The sequence below is a fragment of the Habropoda laboriosa genome, unplaced genomic scaffold (assembly GCF_001263275.1).
Source record: "Habropoda laboriosa isolate 0110345459 unplaced genomic scaffold, ASM126327v1 scaffold5, whole genome shotgun sequence".
Lineage (NCBI taxonomy): Eukaryota > Metazoa > Arthropoda > Insecta > Hymenoptera > Apidae > Habropoda > Habropoda laboriosa.
In genome coordinates, this window is record NW_017100161.1 from 2,719,409 (window position 1) to 2,734,715 (window position 15,307).

The 15,307-nt window shown below is 41.2% G+C and overlaps 1 protein-coding gene across 8 annotated transcripts in view; it reads right to left on the reverse strand.

Annotated features, from left to right (window-relative positions):
- Positions 1–97: 97 nt before the first annotated feature.
- Positions 98–15,307, reverse strand: part of LOC108578424 (calcium/calmodulin-dependent protein kinase type II alpha chain) — a 163,393-nt gene continuing 148,183 nt past the window's right edge. For 4 of the 8 annotated variants that reach the window (XM_017941755.1, XM_017941752.1, XM_017941754.1 and 1 more), the window contains 6 exons: positions 11,195–11,356; positions 5,223–5,285; positions 3,561–3,636; positions 3,145–3,239; positions 2,351–2,468; positions 98–1,464 (listed from right to left, as the gene is read on the reverse strand). In XM_017941755.1, coding sequence (XP_017797244.1) covers positions 1,332–1,464; positions 2,351–2,468; positions 3,145–3,239; positions 3,561–3,636; positions 5,223–5,285; positions 11,195–11,356 — 647 coding nt within the window. In that variant the 3' untranslated portion in view covers positions 98–1,331. The remainder of the gene's footprint in view (positions 1,465–2,350; positions 2,469–3,144; positions 3,240–3,560; positions 3,637–5,222; positions 5,286–11,194; positions 11,357–15,307) is intronic. The other 4 variants (XM_017941753.1, XM_017941750.1, XM_017941749.1 and 1 more) reach the window with 3 other exon arrangements.

Below are 15,307 nucleotides of genomic sequence, written 5' to 3' on the forward strand. Positions count from 1 at the left end.
TTATATGTATAAATAATAAAAAAACGATCAATGACACTGCACGTACATTACAAACTTGTTTTCGGAACATCTGTGTATTATGTGTATTCATTTCGTGTGTGTATAAGAGCGCGCGCGCGAATCTACATTGGATTTCTCGGTGAGTGTGTCGTCGTAGCGAGAGACGAGAACGAAAATTAGAAGAAAAAAGTTACAATGGAAGATTGTTCTGTACAGCGACTATCGTACGAACTAAATACGCGTTGGATGCCGACGTGCCGGCGCCATCTCCTTTCGTCGACCGCCGCAATGTTCCCACGCGGTGACATATCACCGCGCTCTCTTCTCTTCTCTCTCCGTGCACCTCTATATATGCATATGTATAACATACTTCCGGTCATCCTCTCCCCTGGTTAACCGCGTTCTTCCCGTTTCACGTCCACCGCTGACCTCGTCGATGCCACTGGAACACCTTTCCGCTCCATTTCTTCAAACTTCCTCTGTGGTTTTCCTCTTTTCTGTGGTCTTCACGGTTGCACGATAGCCTATTCTGTTCCTTACCATCCTCACTATTACTCGAGTTCTTTTAAAAAGTTGACCAGACGATTCTTCAGACCATGTTTTTGCGCTTCATCTTGACAAATTTATGTTTATTTCGAATACTGGAATCTCTAATCTTGCAGGATATCTATCTTCTTATCTATTTACTCTTCTGTAACTGTTTTATCAGCTCGGTATCGAAGTTCTATTAACAAGATCTTCGACGTGTTTGCTCTATATTAAGGACAGAATAAACAGCATCCTGCAACGTGCAACTTTCTTCCTCGTGGTTACCAGATATATCTCTCCCATCCTGTTGGTCCTCCTCCGTAAGAACACGATTCTGCAGATCCACCGGAAGTCGTTCCATCATCGACACACCATGGCACCGGTCGCGATGCTTCGTGGTAAGTACACGCTGAGCAGGTACTGAAGCGAGCTCAAAGATGCCGTCGTATCCCGGCACTATCTCGCGATTTTTTTTTCATCGTTCCTCTTCCATTTCTTGTCGCGCTTAATACTAACTATACGCGTGTTCATGTGTGTCTGTCTGTCTGTGTGTATATATATATGTACTTATATCTATAAATAAATAAATAAACAGATACACGATTTCACCGTGTATCTATCCATTTATTCGACGGAGAAGTATAGGTTTAAGTGTATACTTGTATTACGTGTGTGAGTGTGTGTGTGTGTAATGTGTTCTTGCACGGTTCGTTCGTTCCACGCGTCGAGGAGACGAGCGTCCACCGACACATCGGCTCTCCTTCTACTTCCTTCCTTTTTATTCTTTTTCACCGTCGACCGATTTACTTGTGATTGAAGGCGAATGGCGAAGGGCCCGTGACCGCGCTTCGATGGAAATGCACGTTCTGCCATTTGTTGTCCCTCTTGTGCCACACGCGGCTCTCCTCGCTCTGATAAGTGTGCGCTACGCCTTGCCTGGAACATATGCAAACAAATCTTCATTCTCTGTCTCTATCGCTCTTCTTCCTCTTTTCACCCTTTCACGTTTGCCGCGCGAATAAACGTTTTCCCAAATCTACTCTGAGACTTAACACATTAAGGATCACTCACGAGTTTTCTCGTGGTTCGCGCCCCATCTGTCACGTACCGCTCACGAGTTTTCTCGTGCTGCGCGCCCCGTCTGTTACGGACGGATCACGAGACAAACCCTTTGACAATTACTTGGATACATTGTATCTACTTTGTCCATTTAAGTGTTTACATCAATAGTCAATGTATTAACCGTTTTCGTCTCATCCCATTGGTGGAAACCGTACAGGTCAAGCTATGAAAGACTGTACAAATGCACGAACCCGAAATAAAAACAGCTTAGTCTCAGAGAAAATTCGACACGTTGCATTGCATTTTGGTGATTCGAATAGTCTTCGTCTTCGAAGCGAATCAAGATATATACGTAAATTTTGTATGGTTCCTCTTCATAGAGAAAAATCTTTCACGCAATATCATACTTTAAAAAAGTACTAGAAACTTTGGTAAAATTGATTTTTAAATAAAATTTTATGATAATTATTAAAAAACATAATTTTTTTTCAATAATACCTAAGATGCATCTTATTTTACAATTTCTGAAAGTTTCGCAAAAATTGCTTCATAAATAAAAAAGTAATGAGGATTTTAGTAACGTGCAAGCTTGCCCAAAAACGTGCGGTCCTAGGCGTATGTCTTATAGATTTCTTAGCGGTCCTTAATGTGTTAACATCGACCATTTCACGAGTTTTTATTCGGACGTGAGAAATCTCGTCCTGAGGGTAAAAACAGAAATTGAATCTCTCTAGAGTATAATTAAAAAGTGGAAACTCACTTGTCCATGTACTGCGTCAGCCTGACGTACGCGATGCACGCGGCGTCTTCGCCCAACAGGTGCACGTGGGGGTTCAAGATCGTCGTGTTCACGGCTTTGCAATTTTTCCCCAGGACTGCTTGTAGATTTGAAAAGCAAAACGCTCGTTACTCGAGAATCTGCGCGTTACTTGGTCACACCGCTGAAACTCTCGTCGACAACGACGAGAGGAACAGGAAAGAAATCAAGCGAGAAATCGTTCTACTACGTAACACAATCAAAAACAATGGAAAAAAAAAGCACTTATCGAATTAGTAGGTTAAATGTTTCTCACTGAACGAACAAAATAACGTCTCTGAACGATATTTTCACGAACTAACTTGGATTCAATACTTGGATATCTTCGCGAATCATTCGGTGATAATTGTAACAATTTCGGTAGTAATTAATAATTGTGATTAAAATATCATCGTTCGCGAGAGATTTCCTGCGTTCAGCGTCTGTATCAACATGGAAAAAGCCAATTGAAAGTGCAATAAGAAGCTGCATCGACGTTAAATTCGACGAGAACTGGACCGATCGATCGGGAGACTTCAACGCCCGCATAGGAAACGCGTTAACGCCAGGTTCAACGTGTCGCGTCCGTACGAGCGTGAAACTCGGAAGGAGGAAGACCCGATTCTCGTGGGCACGACACACGGCCATGCAGCAATGAAAATGAACGAATCAAAACGTAGGTAACAACGTAGACACAATGGTGCGGCCGGTTGTTCAGCGCGGTACGAGTAACAGTGATGCAAATGAGTCATAATTACCATTATCAAAGTAAAATTTGTGGAAATCCATTCCCTCGACTAAATTACCTAGAGCCTCTGGCTCGAACGCGGTCAGATGTGGATCACAGATTTTCCTGGAAGCGTAAGTCACGTTAGAATCATCCCAATTTGTCGTTTTAACAAATGTATTCTCATCTTCCTTCGACTGCGTTTGCACAATTTTCAGTACACGAAGTACACCTTCTCTGATTACCGTTTTCCAATGATTTTTACTAAAATATTACGCTTCAAGTGATTCTTGCACTCCGAGTAAATTTATAAAACTATCAACTTATTTTCCAACGATTTCTAATAAAAAGTTTGCAAGTGAATTCCGTCTACTTTTCCTACATTTCGGTGCAGCGATAGGAAACCTTTCCCCGGAATAAATTGATCCATCGTTCGATGCGACTTACGTGTACGCCTCGAAATCGCCAGTGTTGATGCTTTCGATAAGCTGCTCGGTCATCTTGATGATCTCCTGACGGCGTGCTGGAATCGTCAACAGATTATCGATCAGTGGAAACGGCGCGATCGGCACGCCCGATCGATCAACAAAAAGATAGACGATCAGGGCTCATACCGACACATCGTACGGCACAACACAGTCACATGCACGAATCTTTATCAACTTCTACGTCCTACGCCAAAGATTGTTCTTATCAAATAATACGTATATATATATATATAAATTATACATTGATATACATATTATACGTAACCCATTGGAGTCGTCACAAAAAACGAATAACTGAAAACCACATGTCACATTACCTTTCGCGTACACATCCAAACAATTCTCTATTCCCAGACGATTTTCGAGTGCGGGAAAAAAGATCTACCACGATTCTAAACAGACTCCAATGAAATCAGACCTTCGAATGATCCTTCCGAAAGAAACATATATACACAAACTGTGAAACTTTCATTATCAAATCATTCAAGTTTCACGATAAGAAAGAAGATAACAATTAACGAAGAGAATAGGATCGTTCGAAGATCGGCAATTCGTTCGTCACGCAAACTTCCTTCTTCCATTTGACGAGCACAGATTTCCTGTTCGCGGAAGATGCGCACCTCTCCTCCGTGACAAAAGGACGAGTCCTCGTTGAGAGAGAAAAAAGAAAAAAGAAAAAGAGGAAATAACGGTGCAATCTAGTCAAATGGAATCGATCGAGCGTGTCTCGTCGTTGCACGCGTCGCTCGAATCAACTTCGTTCTCTCCGTTTCGATCGCCGTTGCCTCGACGCGGCGACGACGAGAATTCTTTCCTTTTCTTTTCGATGCCCTGCGAAAATTCTCGCGAATGAGACACAACGAGCCGACACGTTCGTTGATAATTTATACACTGTGTCGTTGCTCTCTCGTTGTTCACGAATCGCTAGAAGCTTGGATCCTCCAAGAAATTACCTCTCTCCTTTGACAAACTATGCAAGTTCCACTTTCTCGTTGCTTCCAAAATTTTCCCAGCACTCTCTGTTATACATCAATGTGCTCGAATAAACACACACACGGTACGTACGTTTCTACGTGTACAAGTGTTGCGTTCTCAGACGGTCTCCGACAAACGGAGCGATCGAGAAAGCAACCTGGAATGATCATTCTCAAAACGAAGTTCTCGCGAGCTCAATTTGCCACTTGGACAAGAAAAAAGTGACTGTCGTGTGATAAAAAAAAAATGCATAAATAAACGTGACAGAGGAAAGCAAACGAATTTCGTGTTTGTTTAACGACCACCACCGTCACAGCTTGTCGTCGTGACGCCATAGCTGCTACCCCAATTGCGCTACCCCAACAAACGTGTGTACACACATTAAACGGAAAAAAATCGTGAGATTTTTCTCGAGGAATCGGGGTTGAAAAAAGTTCCCCCTCCTCGTGTGCTGTGCATTTTCGTCTCTTTCTCTTCGTTCTTGTTGTTTCTTTCGTTTTTTTTTTTATATCTTCGTTGATTTGCTCGATAGAGAGAAACACAGAGCTCGATAGATAAGATAGATAAAGAGAGTATAGTATAGAGTAGAAATATAGAATAGAGAGAAAGTTTGAGTGAGATAGGTGAGATTAGGTTCTTCCGTTACCTGAACACTGGGAGTTCGTCGGGAGCTGGCTGCAGGTCTTGATTGGACACACGATTCTTATTTCTACAAGCAATATATATATAATATATACATACACATATTTATATATAGACACCCTTTCTTTTTTTCTTTTGTTAAACTTTCATGTGTGCTTTTTTTTTTTGTTTCTCTTATTTCTCGTAATTTATGAACGAATCATTTTTTTTCGCAGCAGGAGGATTCTTTACGTTTTTTTTTTTTTTTTCTCTTATTTCTCGTAATTTATGAACGAATCATTTTTTTTCGCAGCAGGAGGATTCTTTACGTTTTTTTTTTTTTTTTCTCTTATTTCTCGTAATTTATGAACGAATCATTTTTTTTCGCAGCAGGAGGATTCTTTACGTTTTTTTTTTTTTTTTCTCTTATTTCTCGTAATTTATGAACGAATCATTTTTTTTCGCAGCAGGAGGATTCTTTACGTTTTTTTTTTTTTTTTCTCTTATTTCTCGTAATTTATGAACGAATCATTTTTTTTCGCAGCAGGAGGATTCTTTACGTTTTTTTTTTTTTTTTCTCTTATTTCTCGTAATTTATGAACGAATCATTTTTTTTCGCAGCAGGAGGATTCTTTACGTTTTTTTTTTTTTTTTCTCTTATTTCTCGTAATTTATGAACGAATCATTTTTTTTCGCAGCAGGAGGATTCTTTACGTTTTTTTTTTTTTTTTCTCTTATTTCTCGTAATTTATGAACGAATCATTTTTTTTCGCAGCAGGAGGATTCTTTACGTTTTTTTTTTTTTTTTCTCTTATTTCTCGTAATTTATGAACGAATCATTTTTTTTCGCAGCAGGAGGATTCTTTACGTTTTTTTTTTTTTTTTCTCTTATTTCTCGTAATTTATGAACGAATCATTTTTTTTCGCAGCAGGAGGATTCTTTACGTTTTTTTTTTTTTTTGCGAGGTTTCAAGCGTTACTTCGCGGAAGATTAAGGTCCGCTGGGACGATTACTTCCGGTAACGAAGTCGACGGCGCTGTTCGAGAAATTTTTAAGTCACGCCGCGTTTGATCAGCTTTTCCTAAGCTTCGTGAAATTTGGAAATTTCGCGAAAATACGAAGCTTCGTCAAATCCGGAAATCTCGCGAACAACGAAGAGTTTCGTAAAATTTGTAAATCTCGCGAATAATGAAATGTTTCGTGAAAATTTGGAAAAATCGCGAATAATGGAATGTTTGGTGAAAATTTGGAAAAATCGCGAATAATCGTTCTCTTCTCGACTTAACTTCGGTTTTCCTTAAGAATTCTCGAAGATTGCAAGTGGAAAGAACGATCTTCTTTTTTCCTCTATTTTTCGGATAGTTGGAGCGAAACGTCGCGGAGCTTAATCCCCGCGCAAAGAGGATTAACCGTCTCCTCAGGTCCCATCTCGTCCTCGAAAGCTTTTTCTCTTCTTCCTGTTCCTTCTTCCCCTGTGTCAGCCTTTGCTACGTGCTTTTTAGACTCTTCGTTTCTGCTGGCGTTTCGGGATTCGTTTACGCGACCCGGTTCTGTCCAAGCTTCTTTCGGAAATATCGACTGCCGCTCACGAAGCCAGCCACTGTGCGTGTTTCACGATGTCGCGTTTGTCTCCTTCTTTTCTCTTTCTTATCTCGTTCTTTTTTGCTTTTTTATTACAACTTTAGAGAGAACGTGACGAAAGCGACGCGACTCGAGCAAGCGCGCGATTAGCTTGGCCGCAGAGTCAAATGGCGCTTGAATCTAGTTGTCGAAACGATATTGCGTACGTTCACTGGAAGCGATGAGTATCTTACAATGCACGCCAGGCGATTCGTCGACTCGATCACAGATCAGAAATTTAACAACGGTCATTCAGAGACGTCGCGCTTTAAACGAACAAATTTTCAACTATATCTACAACCCCCCCCCCCCCAAAAAAAATATTAAAAAATTCGGAAGAAAACACTTTTCAAAAATTGAAATGTTATAATCGTCACGTTCACAGAAATTTTACTTAACAAGCTTCACCTAATTTAGTCAAGCAAATGCAAGAGAACGAAGCAAGACCAATTTAAGTAGTACAACATTACACACAGTCAGACATCTCGTATTTTCTCGTCGATTATTCATCGAACCAACGAACCACCCGGTACATATGCACGTAACGAAAATGTACACGCACCGTGACGAGTGTCCTTCGCCATCGAAACGCAAAAAAGAGGATGAAAAAAGGACGATGCGAAAAAAAGGACACAAGTAAACGAGACAGATACGTATGCAACGAGATAGCTTTTACAGCATCGTCGAGGCGATATGTATGTATATTTTATACCAGTTTTTGCGAGAGAAGCAGCGTTTAATCATATATATATATATATATGTATAGATAGTTCATTTAGAAGCCTCGCATTCTCTTCGATAATATTTCTTTCCCTTCTTTTTATACTACTATTTTCTCCTTCATCAGCGTTCGAGAATTACGGTCGTGTAAAGTATTGTACAACGCGAAAGAAAATAAGGAGAAAAAAAAAGAAATGATTTATGCTGCCCACCAAAAAAAAAAAAAAGAAACGACCACACTCTTCTACCAGCAGACTAGCTTAAAATATAATGTAATTAACTACGAAGCCTGTCCGATGAGATTCGTTTCGTTCTTTGTACAACACAACGTATGTATCGGGTTTCACAAGTTTTATTGGTACGTTCACAGTTTGCGCCTACACATGGATTACACGTGGATTTGTAGCGTGGACGACAGCCTAATTATCAATGTTTCTACGCGGATAAAATATCATTTCGTGCTCGGCTATTAAGTAGATCAGTTACTTAACAAGCGCACACTCTGTCAATCCGATTAGAATCTAGCAAAAGGCTCGGAGGATTCTTCTTTCGTCAATTATTTCAAGGCTGCTCTGCTTACCGCTCGCTTCCGGGAATCGCGACTGCGTGTAATCGTCTACAGAGTGTTCCGTTGTTGCAGACAAATATTTAACGACGAATTTAATAACGAAGAAAGAGAGAATTTCAAATGAAACACTCGGAGAGAGAATTTGAAGTTTGAAAGAAGTTCGGTGGAAGAGTGTTTGCTGGAAAATTATTTAAAAACTGTAACATGTTTTTTACGAAATACTTTTTTCTCGAAATTACTCGACAAGCATAAAGAAATGATATTTTACGAGCGTCAGCTTGCACACTAAACTTTGCGATACATAATGCGGGACGAACATAATGGGGTAGACACGGGTACAGTATCGATTCGCGGAACTTCCCCTTCGATTTGCATCCCTCGTCCCATAGAGAACGAAAAGGGGAGAATTTTCGTGAAAATCTTCGAATCGCTCGTTTTCTCTTTAAATGCAGAAAATTATAGTCGTGCGATGGGCCTAAGTGTTGCTGGATATCCGTCGACGTGGCTGTGTCCTTGTCGATGGGCTCCTTGTCTGACCAAAATCGATACTTACTACTTGCGGGTTGCCGTCCGAAACAAAATCGTGACTACTCGCGATCGAGACTCATTTCACGACGAAATTCGCGTTAATTAACCATCTCTGATACTCGATACTGCAAATTAGTTATGTAAATTTAGCCATTCTCGAAAGAATTCCGTCGTGCAGCGGCTCGTTTCAGCGAGGTCTACGAAGAAAAAAATGTACCAGAGATCACGTCGTGACCCGAACACCAGGCATCCAAAAAGAAAAAGGGTAGGGACACCCAAAAAAACTGGTCTCCAGAAAAGCAAAACAAAGGACATGCGTAGAGCCTCATTCGCGACGCCGTACGAGCCTCAAAATTCCCCGATCGAAATGAAAATCTCGAAAATTTACATTTTCCAAGACGTCGAGACAAAAATCCGTGTCTCCAAGTGAAACTATTCTCAAAATACATCGTTCGATGTCAGAGAGAATCAGAATTCGTGCCTATGTAGAGAAAGAGAGATTTTTTTGAGCCGTGTTAAACGGCTCGAGGTATTTTTCGTTCAGCGTCGCGAGGCTGAAAATTTCACGACAAGAGGCAACACCGCCTAAGCTTCGAGCAGGCGTCCTCGTCCATCATTTTTTTCGACTTCCCTGCGACCTTACCGGCGTCGGTGCTCCTCTTACCGTCTTCCATGTCGCAGCACTCGGCCTGGCCAAGTTGCATGTATCCCGCTCCTCCTAGTCGTCGTGTCTCCGCTTCTGATGTGTTTTTATTGTTGTTGTTTTATAGATTTTTTTTTTTTTTGGTTCGATTGGTACCGGGTCGCGCATGCAATCGAAAATCGACGCGTCATGCCAGCGGGTGCGTGCAACCGGAACATGCGGAGAAACACACGGGGAGAAGAAGGGTCATCGAACACGTTTCCCAAAAGAAATTAAAGGGCAAACCACCCGCTTTCCCCTCTGGCAGAAGGGGAACGAATGATAGAAGAGTGCAAATCATGTGAGGAGGGTGCCCAAGGTACTCTCTGTAGGGTGTTTTCATTCGGAGAGGAAAAGGGAGAGATTTAATGCATCGTTCCTTTTGAGTAGAGTGAGAATATCGAGAATGGCGTTTTGTCGTAGAGGTTCTGGGGAGAGGCTTGTTAGACGAGTTTCGGGCTACTTTTAGTTGTCTTCGAGGTAATTTTGAGGTAGCGTAGATGTTGAAGTTTGCTTTGAGCCAATTTTGAGCCAACTATGAGCCAATTTTGAGAAACCTGCTCAAACACGGGACATTTATGAGCCGATTTTTTTGCCAATTTTGAGCCAAGTTTGAGCCAACGTCTAAACAATTATCAAATCAATTTGTAACGAATTGAATTGAATCCGAGGCTTCGAAGACGATTCCGACACAATTTTTAATCAGAGCGAATCGAATTTTGAGCAATCCTGGGATAAATTACACCAGCTATTATCATCAAAGCGACAAGTTTGCGCAATATGGAGGAGATCGTGATACGTTTCAGGGGTTGGCGTCCCATTTGCCGGACACAATGTAAAAGTGTCGTTCCATTTGCGAAATGGGAAGCTGATTTATGGGCCTCGTCGCGATAAATGCACTTTTGGCCATTATGGGAATCAATCAAGCCGCACAATGGTGCGGGTAGCGAGCGCACGTTTCCGTACAATGAAACGCATTATCGACGATCGTTTCGAACGACACGTTCCACCGTTAGAACTCGAAAAGCCTCCAATTCTCCTTTCGAATTCATCGTCCTTCGCCTTCTCAATATTACAAAAAATAAAACCTCTCCAATTTCGTCTGACGAACACCCGGGGGAAAAGTATCGCGAATAACAAAAACTCTCGCCATCAATATACAACGTGTACTCTTCCCAAAAAGTCAACGATGCATCGAACGTATGTATATAAATACCAGTTCACCGGGATAAAAATTGAAACAATATTGAAAAAATATAAACCAACGAAACGAGAAACGAGTAGAATACAACAAATTAGAAGAGAAGAAATATGGGACAAAGAAGCATAACGAGGATCGTACGAAGAATTTGTGTCCTAAGTACGAAGAACTATTGCTATTTGTAATTGTTACCATATACGATCTCACTTGTCTTCTCCACTTTTACAGCTGGCAAAGGCGGAGGGTGTTTTCTGCGACAGAACCGAGATAGACAAAAGTGAGAAACGAGCAGCGATCCAATATCTACCCGATGATAAAAGGCCTCGCACCAAAAGGCCGTACAAGATATTGGATCACTCCTCGTTTCTCACTTTTCTCCATCTCTACTCCATCACCGCGAACACCTCTACTTCGTCAGCTGTGAAACGAAGAAAGGAGAAGGACAGAGCTGTGAAATTTTACACGTCAATTCTGTCAATCGCACGAATTACGAGCGTGTACCGTAAAAATTGCAAGCATTTGGCGACAGTTCGTCGCAATTAGATCAGGAACTTCGTAGGTCTTCGCGGATAAACCAAGCACCGCGGACAGGAAGAAGAAGCAGGGTAGAATTTGAGAGAGGAAGGGAGGAGCCCAGAGAAGAAAGCCACAGTTAGAGGTGTGAAATGAATACAGACCGTTGTTCGTGGAGTCGTAGTAGCGTCGCGACGGTGCCGTGGGCGTCGCCGCGTGGTTGTTGCCAATGTAGACGGCAGCCGGTGAGGACGGTGAAGCGCCAGTCTGGCTGTTCTGGCTGTTGCTGCTGCTACCACTGCTGCTACCACTTCCTGCGCTGCCAGCTAGTCATGCAACCAACCAACCAAAAGACGAGCTACTGTCAGCCTCCAAACAGCTTCCTCCCGGTCGCTTCTGGTCGCTTTTTATACCGTACCGTCATTGGTTCGATCGTTACACTCTCGTGTTAATCTTTAGCTGAGATATCTTTTTTTTCTCCTTCCTTTCCAATCGCTACCCTTCGGGGAGAATTTTGGGAAGAGGGAGAGACGGGGAGAATGTAGAGAGGTGGTTCTTCAGATTTTGGAAAAATACAGAGTTATTTTATACTTTTTATGGTATTTGGTGATTTCAGCTTGGTTCCTTGGAGATTTTTTTGAACGAGTATCGTTGTAGGAGGATTTTTGAAGGAGTGTAATATAACAGAGAGATATTTAGTTTTTTTTTTTTTCGACCGTTTGATGATGTTCGAGTCGGAAAATTTTTGGGTGGATGATTTTAACTTTGGTTTGCACTGGAGATAGGAAATATTGATTTGGTATATTCTTCGACGGCAGAATGGAAAATATTGGTTCGGTATATTTTTCCACAGCAGGATGGAACATACTCGAAGCGCTAATTCTAGTCTATTGTTCAACCGTAGTGTAGGAAGCATGGAAAATGTTAATCTTGAAAATGGAAAGGACATGGGTGTTAATAAAACTGTTACAGTGCTCGAAATACACGAATACAGAACTAGAGCGAATATCAGAGTGCACTGGGGGAGGATTACAGGATGCACGACAGAAAGCTACATTTTCTATCGTGTTCTATCGACGAACACCATGGAAATTCTAGCTAAATTGTCCACGAGAGTGCATCGAATCGTTATGAGAGAGATAGAGAGAGAGATAGAGAGAAAGAGAGAAAGAGAGAGAGAGAGTACCAAAAAGAAAACAAGAGACAAAAATAGGTAAGGAGAGAACAAGAAAAAATCGAAAATTCGGAAGCGAGATTTTTGGCAAAATGCAAGGCGGCTATACGAGGTGCTCGTAAATAAAGGGACGACCCTCACACGAGAGAGAGAATTGTAACAAACTCTATAAGATCGTTCGATCGATTAATCTAGATCAGACAGTACTAGGTGAAACGTGACGAGATCCGAATGAAAAAAAGTGAAGCTTGATGACGATCACGATCTCGGTGTGTTCTCGCAGAGAATCTCTTACGGTTGAATCGAAGGGAATCAATGAAAAATCATGAACTGGTGCAAATTACGATATTCGACACTTTTTTTTTTTTTTTTTTTTACGTGTGACTGATATTTTTGGTGAGAAAAATGGATTAAAAAAAAAATAAATCGATAAGTGAAATCGAGAGAAAGAGTAAGAGACACAAGGGTTGGTGGGGGGAGCAAGCATCAAGGGCTGTGAAAAATCTAAGGCCGCGAAGCGTGAACTCGTTGTTGCAAGGTGACAAAGATTATCGCGTTACTGGTCTCGTTGACCAGTGTGTGTGTGTGTGTGTTTTTATATGTGTATATGTATGTACTGCGTGTGTGTTTTACGTGTGTGTGGCCAAAAGAGAGTAAAAATCGTAGGAGTAAAAAAAATCCAAGTCATGCTTCGACTGCTAAGAGGGACTCACCGATTTCTGCCTAGCGAGTCGGTCTTCTTGTCTTGTTTCTGGTTGAAAAAACAGTGTTTGAAGGTTCGCACGAGTATCTTATTAGTCTTATATGAGTAGTCGTCGAACTTTTTGGGTGAGAGTTACAGTGGTCGATGCTTGAAGGACCGCTTATCGTATATTTAATTTCCAAGTTCAAACATTCGCGAAATTCTACAATTCTGATATTTGGCAATAGTAAAATTTCCAAAATTTTCCAGATTCTACAATTGCAAAATTAGAAAATTCCGAAATCTGAAGATCCCGAAAGTTCAGAATTCGAGAATTTCAAGGTTTCAAGATACCAAAATTCACGAAATTCCAGAATTCCGACATCTGAAAACGGGAAAACTCTGGAATTACAATACTTGGAGATTCCAAAATTCCGAAATCTGAAGATCCCGAAAGTTAAAAACTACCAAATCTCAAGATTCCAAAGTTTCAAAATTCACAAAATTCCAGAATTCCGATATCTGAACATTCCAAAATTTCAAGATCCCGAATTTCCACAATTCCAAAGCGTTAAAATTTCGAAAAATTGCCACTTCCACTCCGCAACAATCGGCACTACTCAAAATTCATATCCTCGATCCCCTAAACTTCGGTCCTTCGAGCATGAGAAAAGTACCACCGTCGTTTTTCAGCATTCGTTCATCAGACAAGGCTCCTTCGATAATCGGAGGACGTGGCCTCGACACAGGAGTCCTCGAGATTCCGGCAGAAAAAATTCGGTTTCGATCGCGACAGAAAGTCTTACCGATTCGTCGGGGAGGGCTCGTCGGCCGAGTGTCGGTATCCTCGCCTCGTGCCTACGTCTCCCTAGTCCTGCGCCACCGTGGCGCAATTCCCGATAATAGCCGCAAAGGGAGCCTGCAATTTCGCCCGGGACCGATCGTAAAGAAACCTTTACTCGTCGGTAAGGAAAAGAAAAAGAAAAAAAATAAGGCTCGTAATGCAACGGCGCTCCGATTATTCTCACCCCGTTCTCGCGTTCTCTTGCACGTTACCTCGAACGTACGACGAATAAAAAATGGGGGGGAAAAACGAGCAGAAGAAGACAAAACGATTTATATCGGTCCTCGCGAGATTCTTTCCTTTCGTTTCTCGTCGCTCTTCGTTCTTTCCTTGCTAATTTTTCTTTTTCTCCGTAAAATACATCGATTCTATTCCGTTCCTTCGTTCATTCCAACGAACATCCAGTTCTTTTTCTTTCGTTTCTCGAACGAGTTTCGATTGCACAGGACAGGCTTCGTAGAAAAACATATTTAAGACACTTTCATCCTTGTTCTCTTCGAAGAGATATTCAAAGTACGTACTCTATCAGAAGTTGAATTGTTTTCGTCCATTTCTTTGCGGTGAATTAGAAAGTTCGTTAAAGTATGTATGAAAAAAGGAGAGAAACGATACGTGGATACCATTCGATCTTGAGGTAGATCGATAAACTTCTCTTTCTTATCCCAGTTTTCTTTGTTCATCGGAACGATGAAGTTTCAAAGGATCGACGCTGGCGTAGGCGGAAGTGACAAAAACTTTCCTCCACGTAGAAGAGGGAGGCGAAAGTACGGTGGAGAACGGTGGATCCACCGGCGCCATTTTTGTTCCGGGCTGCTAAGCCGGAGGCGCCGTAAAAGGCGGGGGCAATTATTCCGGCGAGTATATGCCGCTCGTAAAATATTAAACAGGACACACGCGCACACACAAGCGTTAGCCTCGTATTTTTCTACGATGCAAAAAAAAAAAAAAAGGGCTCGTGATCCAATTGATCCAACACAACGGCTATAAACACGTGACCTGGACACTCGTAACTGGAATCAGCGGGTTCAGATCTGTGTTAACTCTCGGTCCGTTTATTCGCCTTTTTTTTTTTAACGACTCGAGTAACGTTTATTTTACTGGTGTTCGTTAATTAAATTTTGAGTCGTGCTATAGAAGAACTGAATTTTAAAGAAATTTTCAATGTTGTTTAATTGATACTTTCGTTTTAACGTATGCAGAGTGAAGAGATACGAAAGGAATTGGAGAAAATTCAGAATTTTTATTTCTGAGAAATAGATTATTATATTTTTTAGTGGTTACCTTATTAAATTTTAAGATTTGTCACTCTGCTCTTGAAACACACTGTATATTGAATCTTTCACTTTTAAAATGCCAGTATGCAACTCAATTAAACAATCTCTTCCAAATGCAAAAAGTTACACCGAAATATTGACAAAGTTTCCGTTTTCAGTCTCTGAAATCATTTTCAACTTTAACAAGTGCTTTTATGAAAGAATCCCGTTTCAAAATTTTTTCACAGCAGAAGACTGTGGCTAAATTTTTTCACACTGAAAGACATCACATTATACTTTTTCACAGCAAAAACCTATCACTCT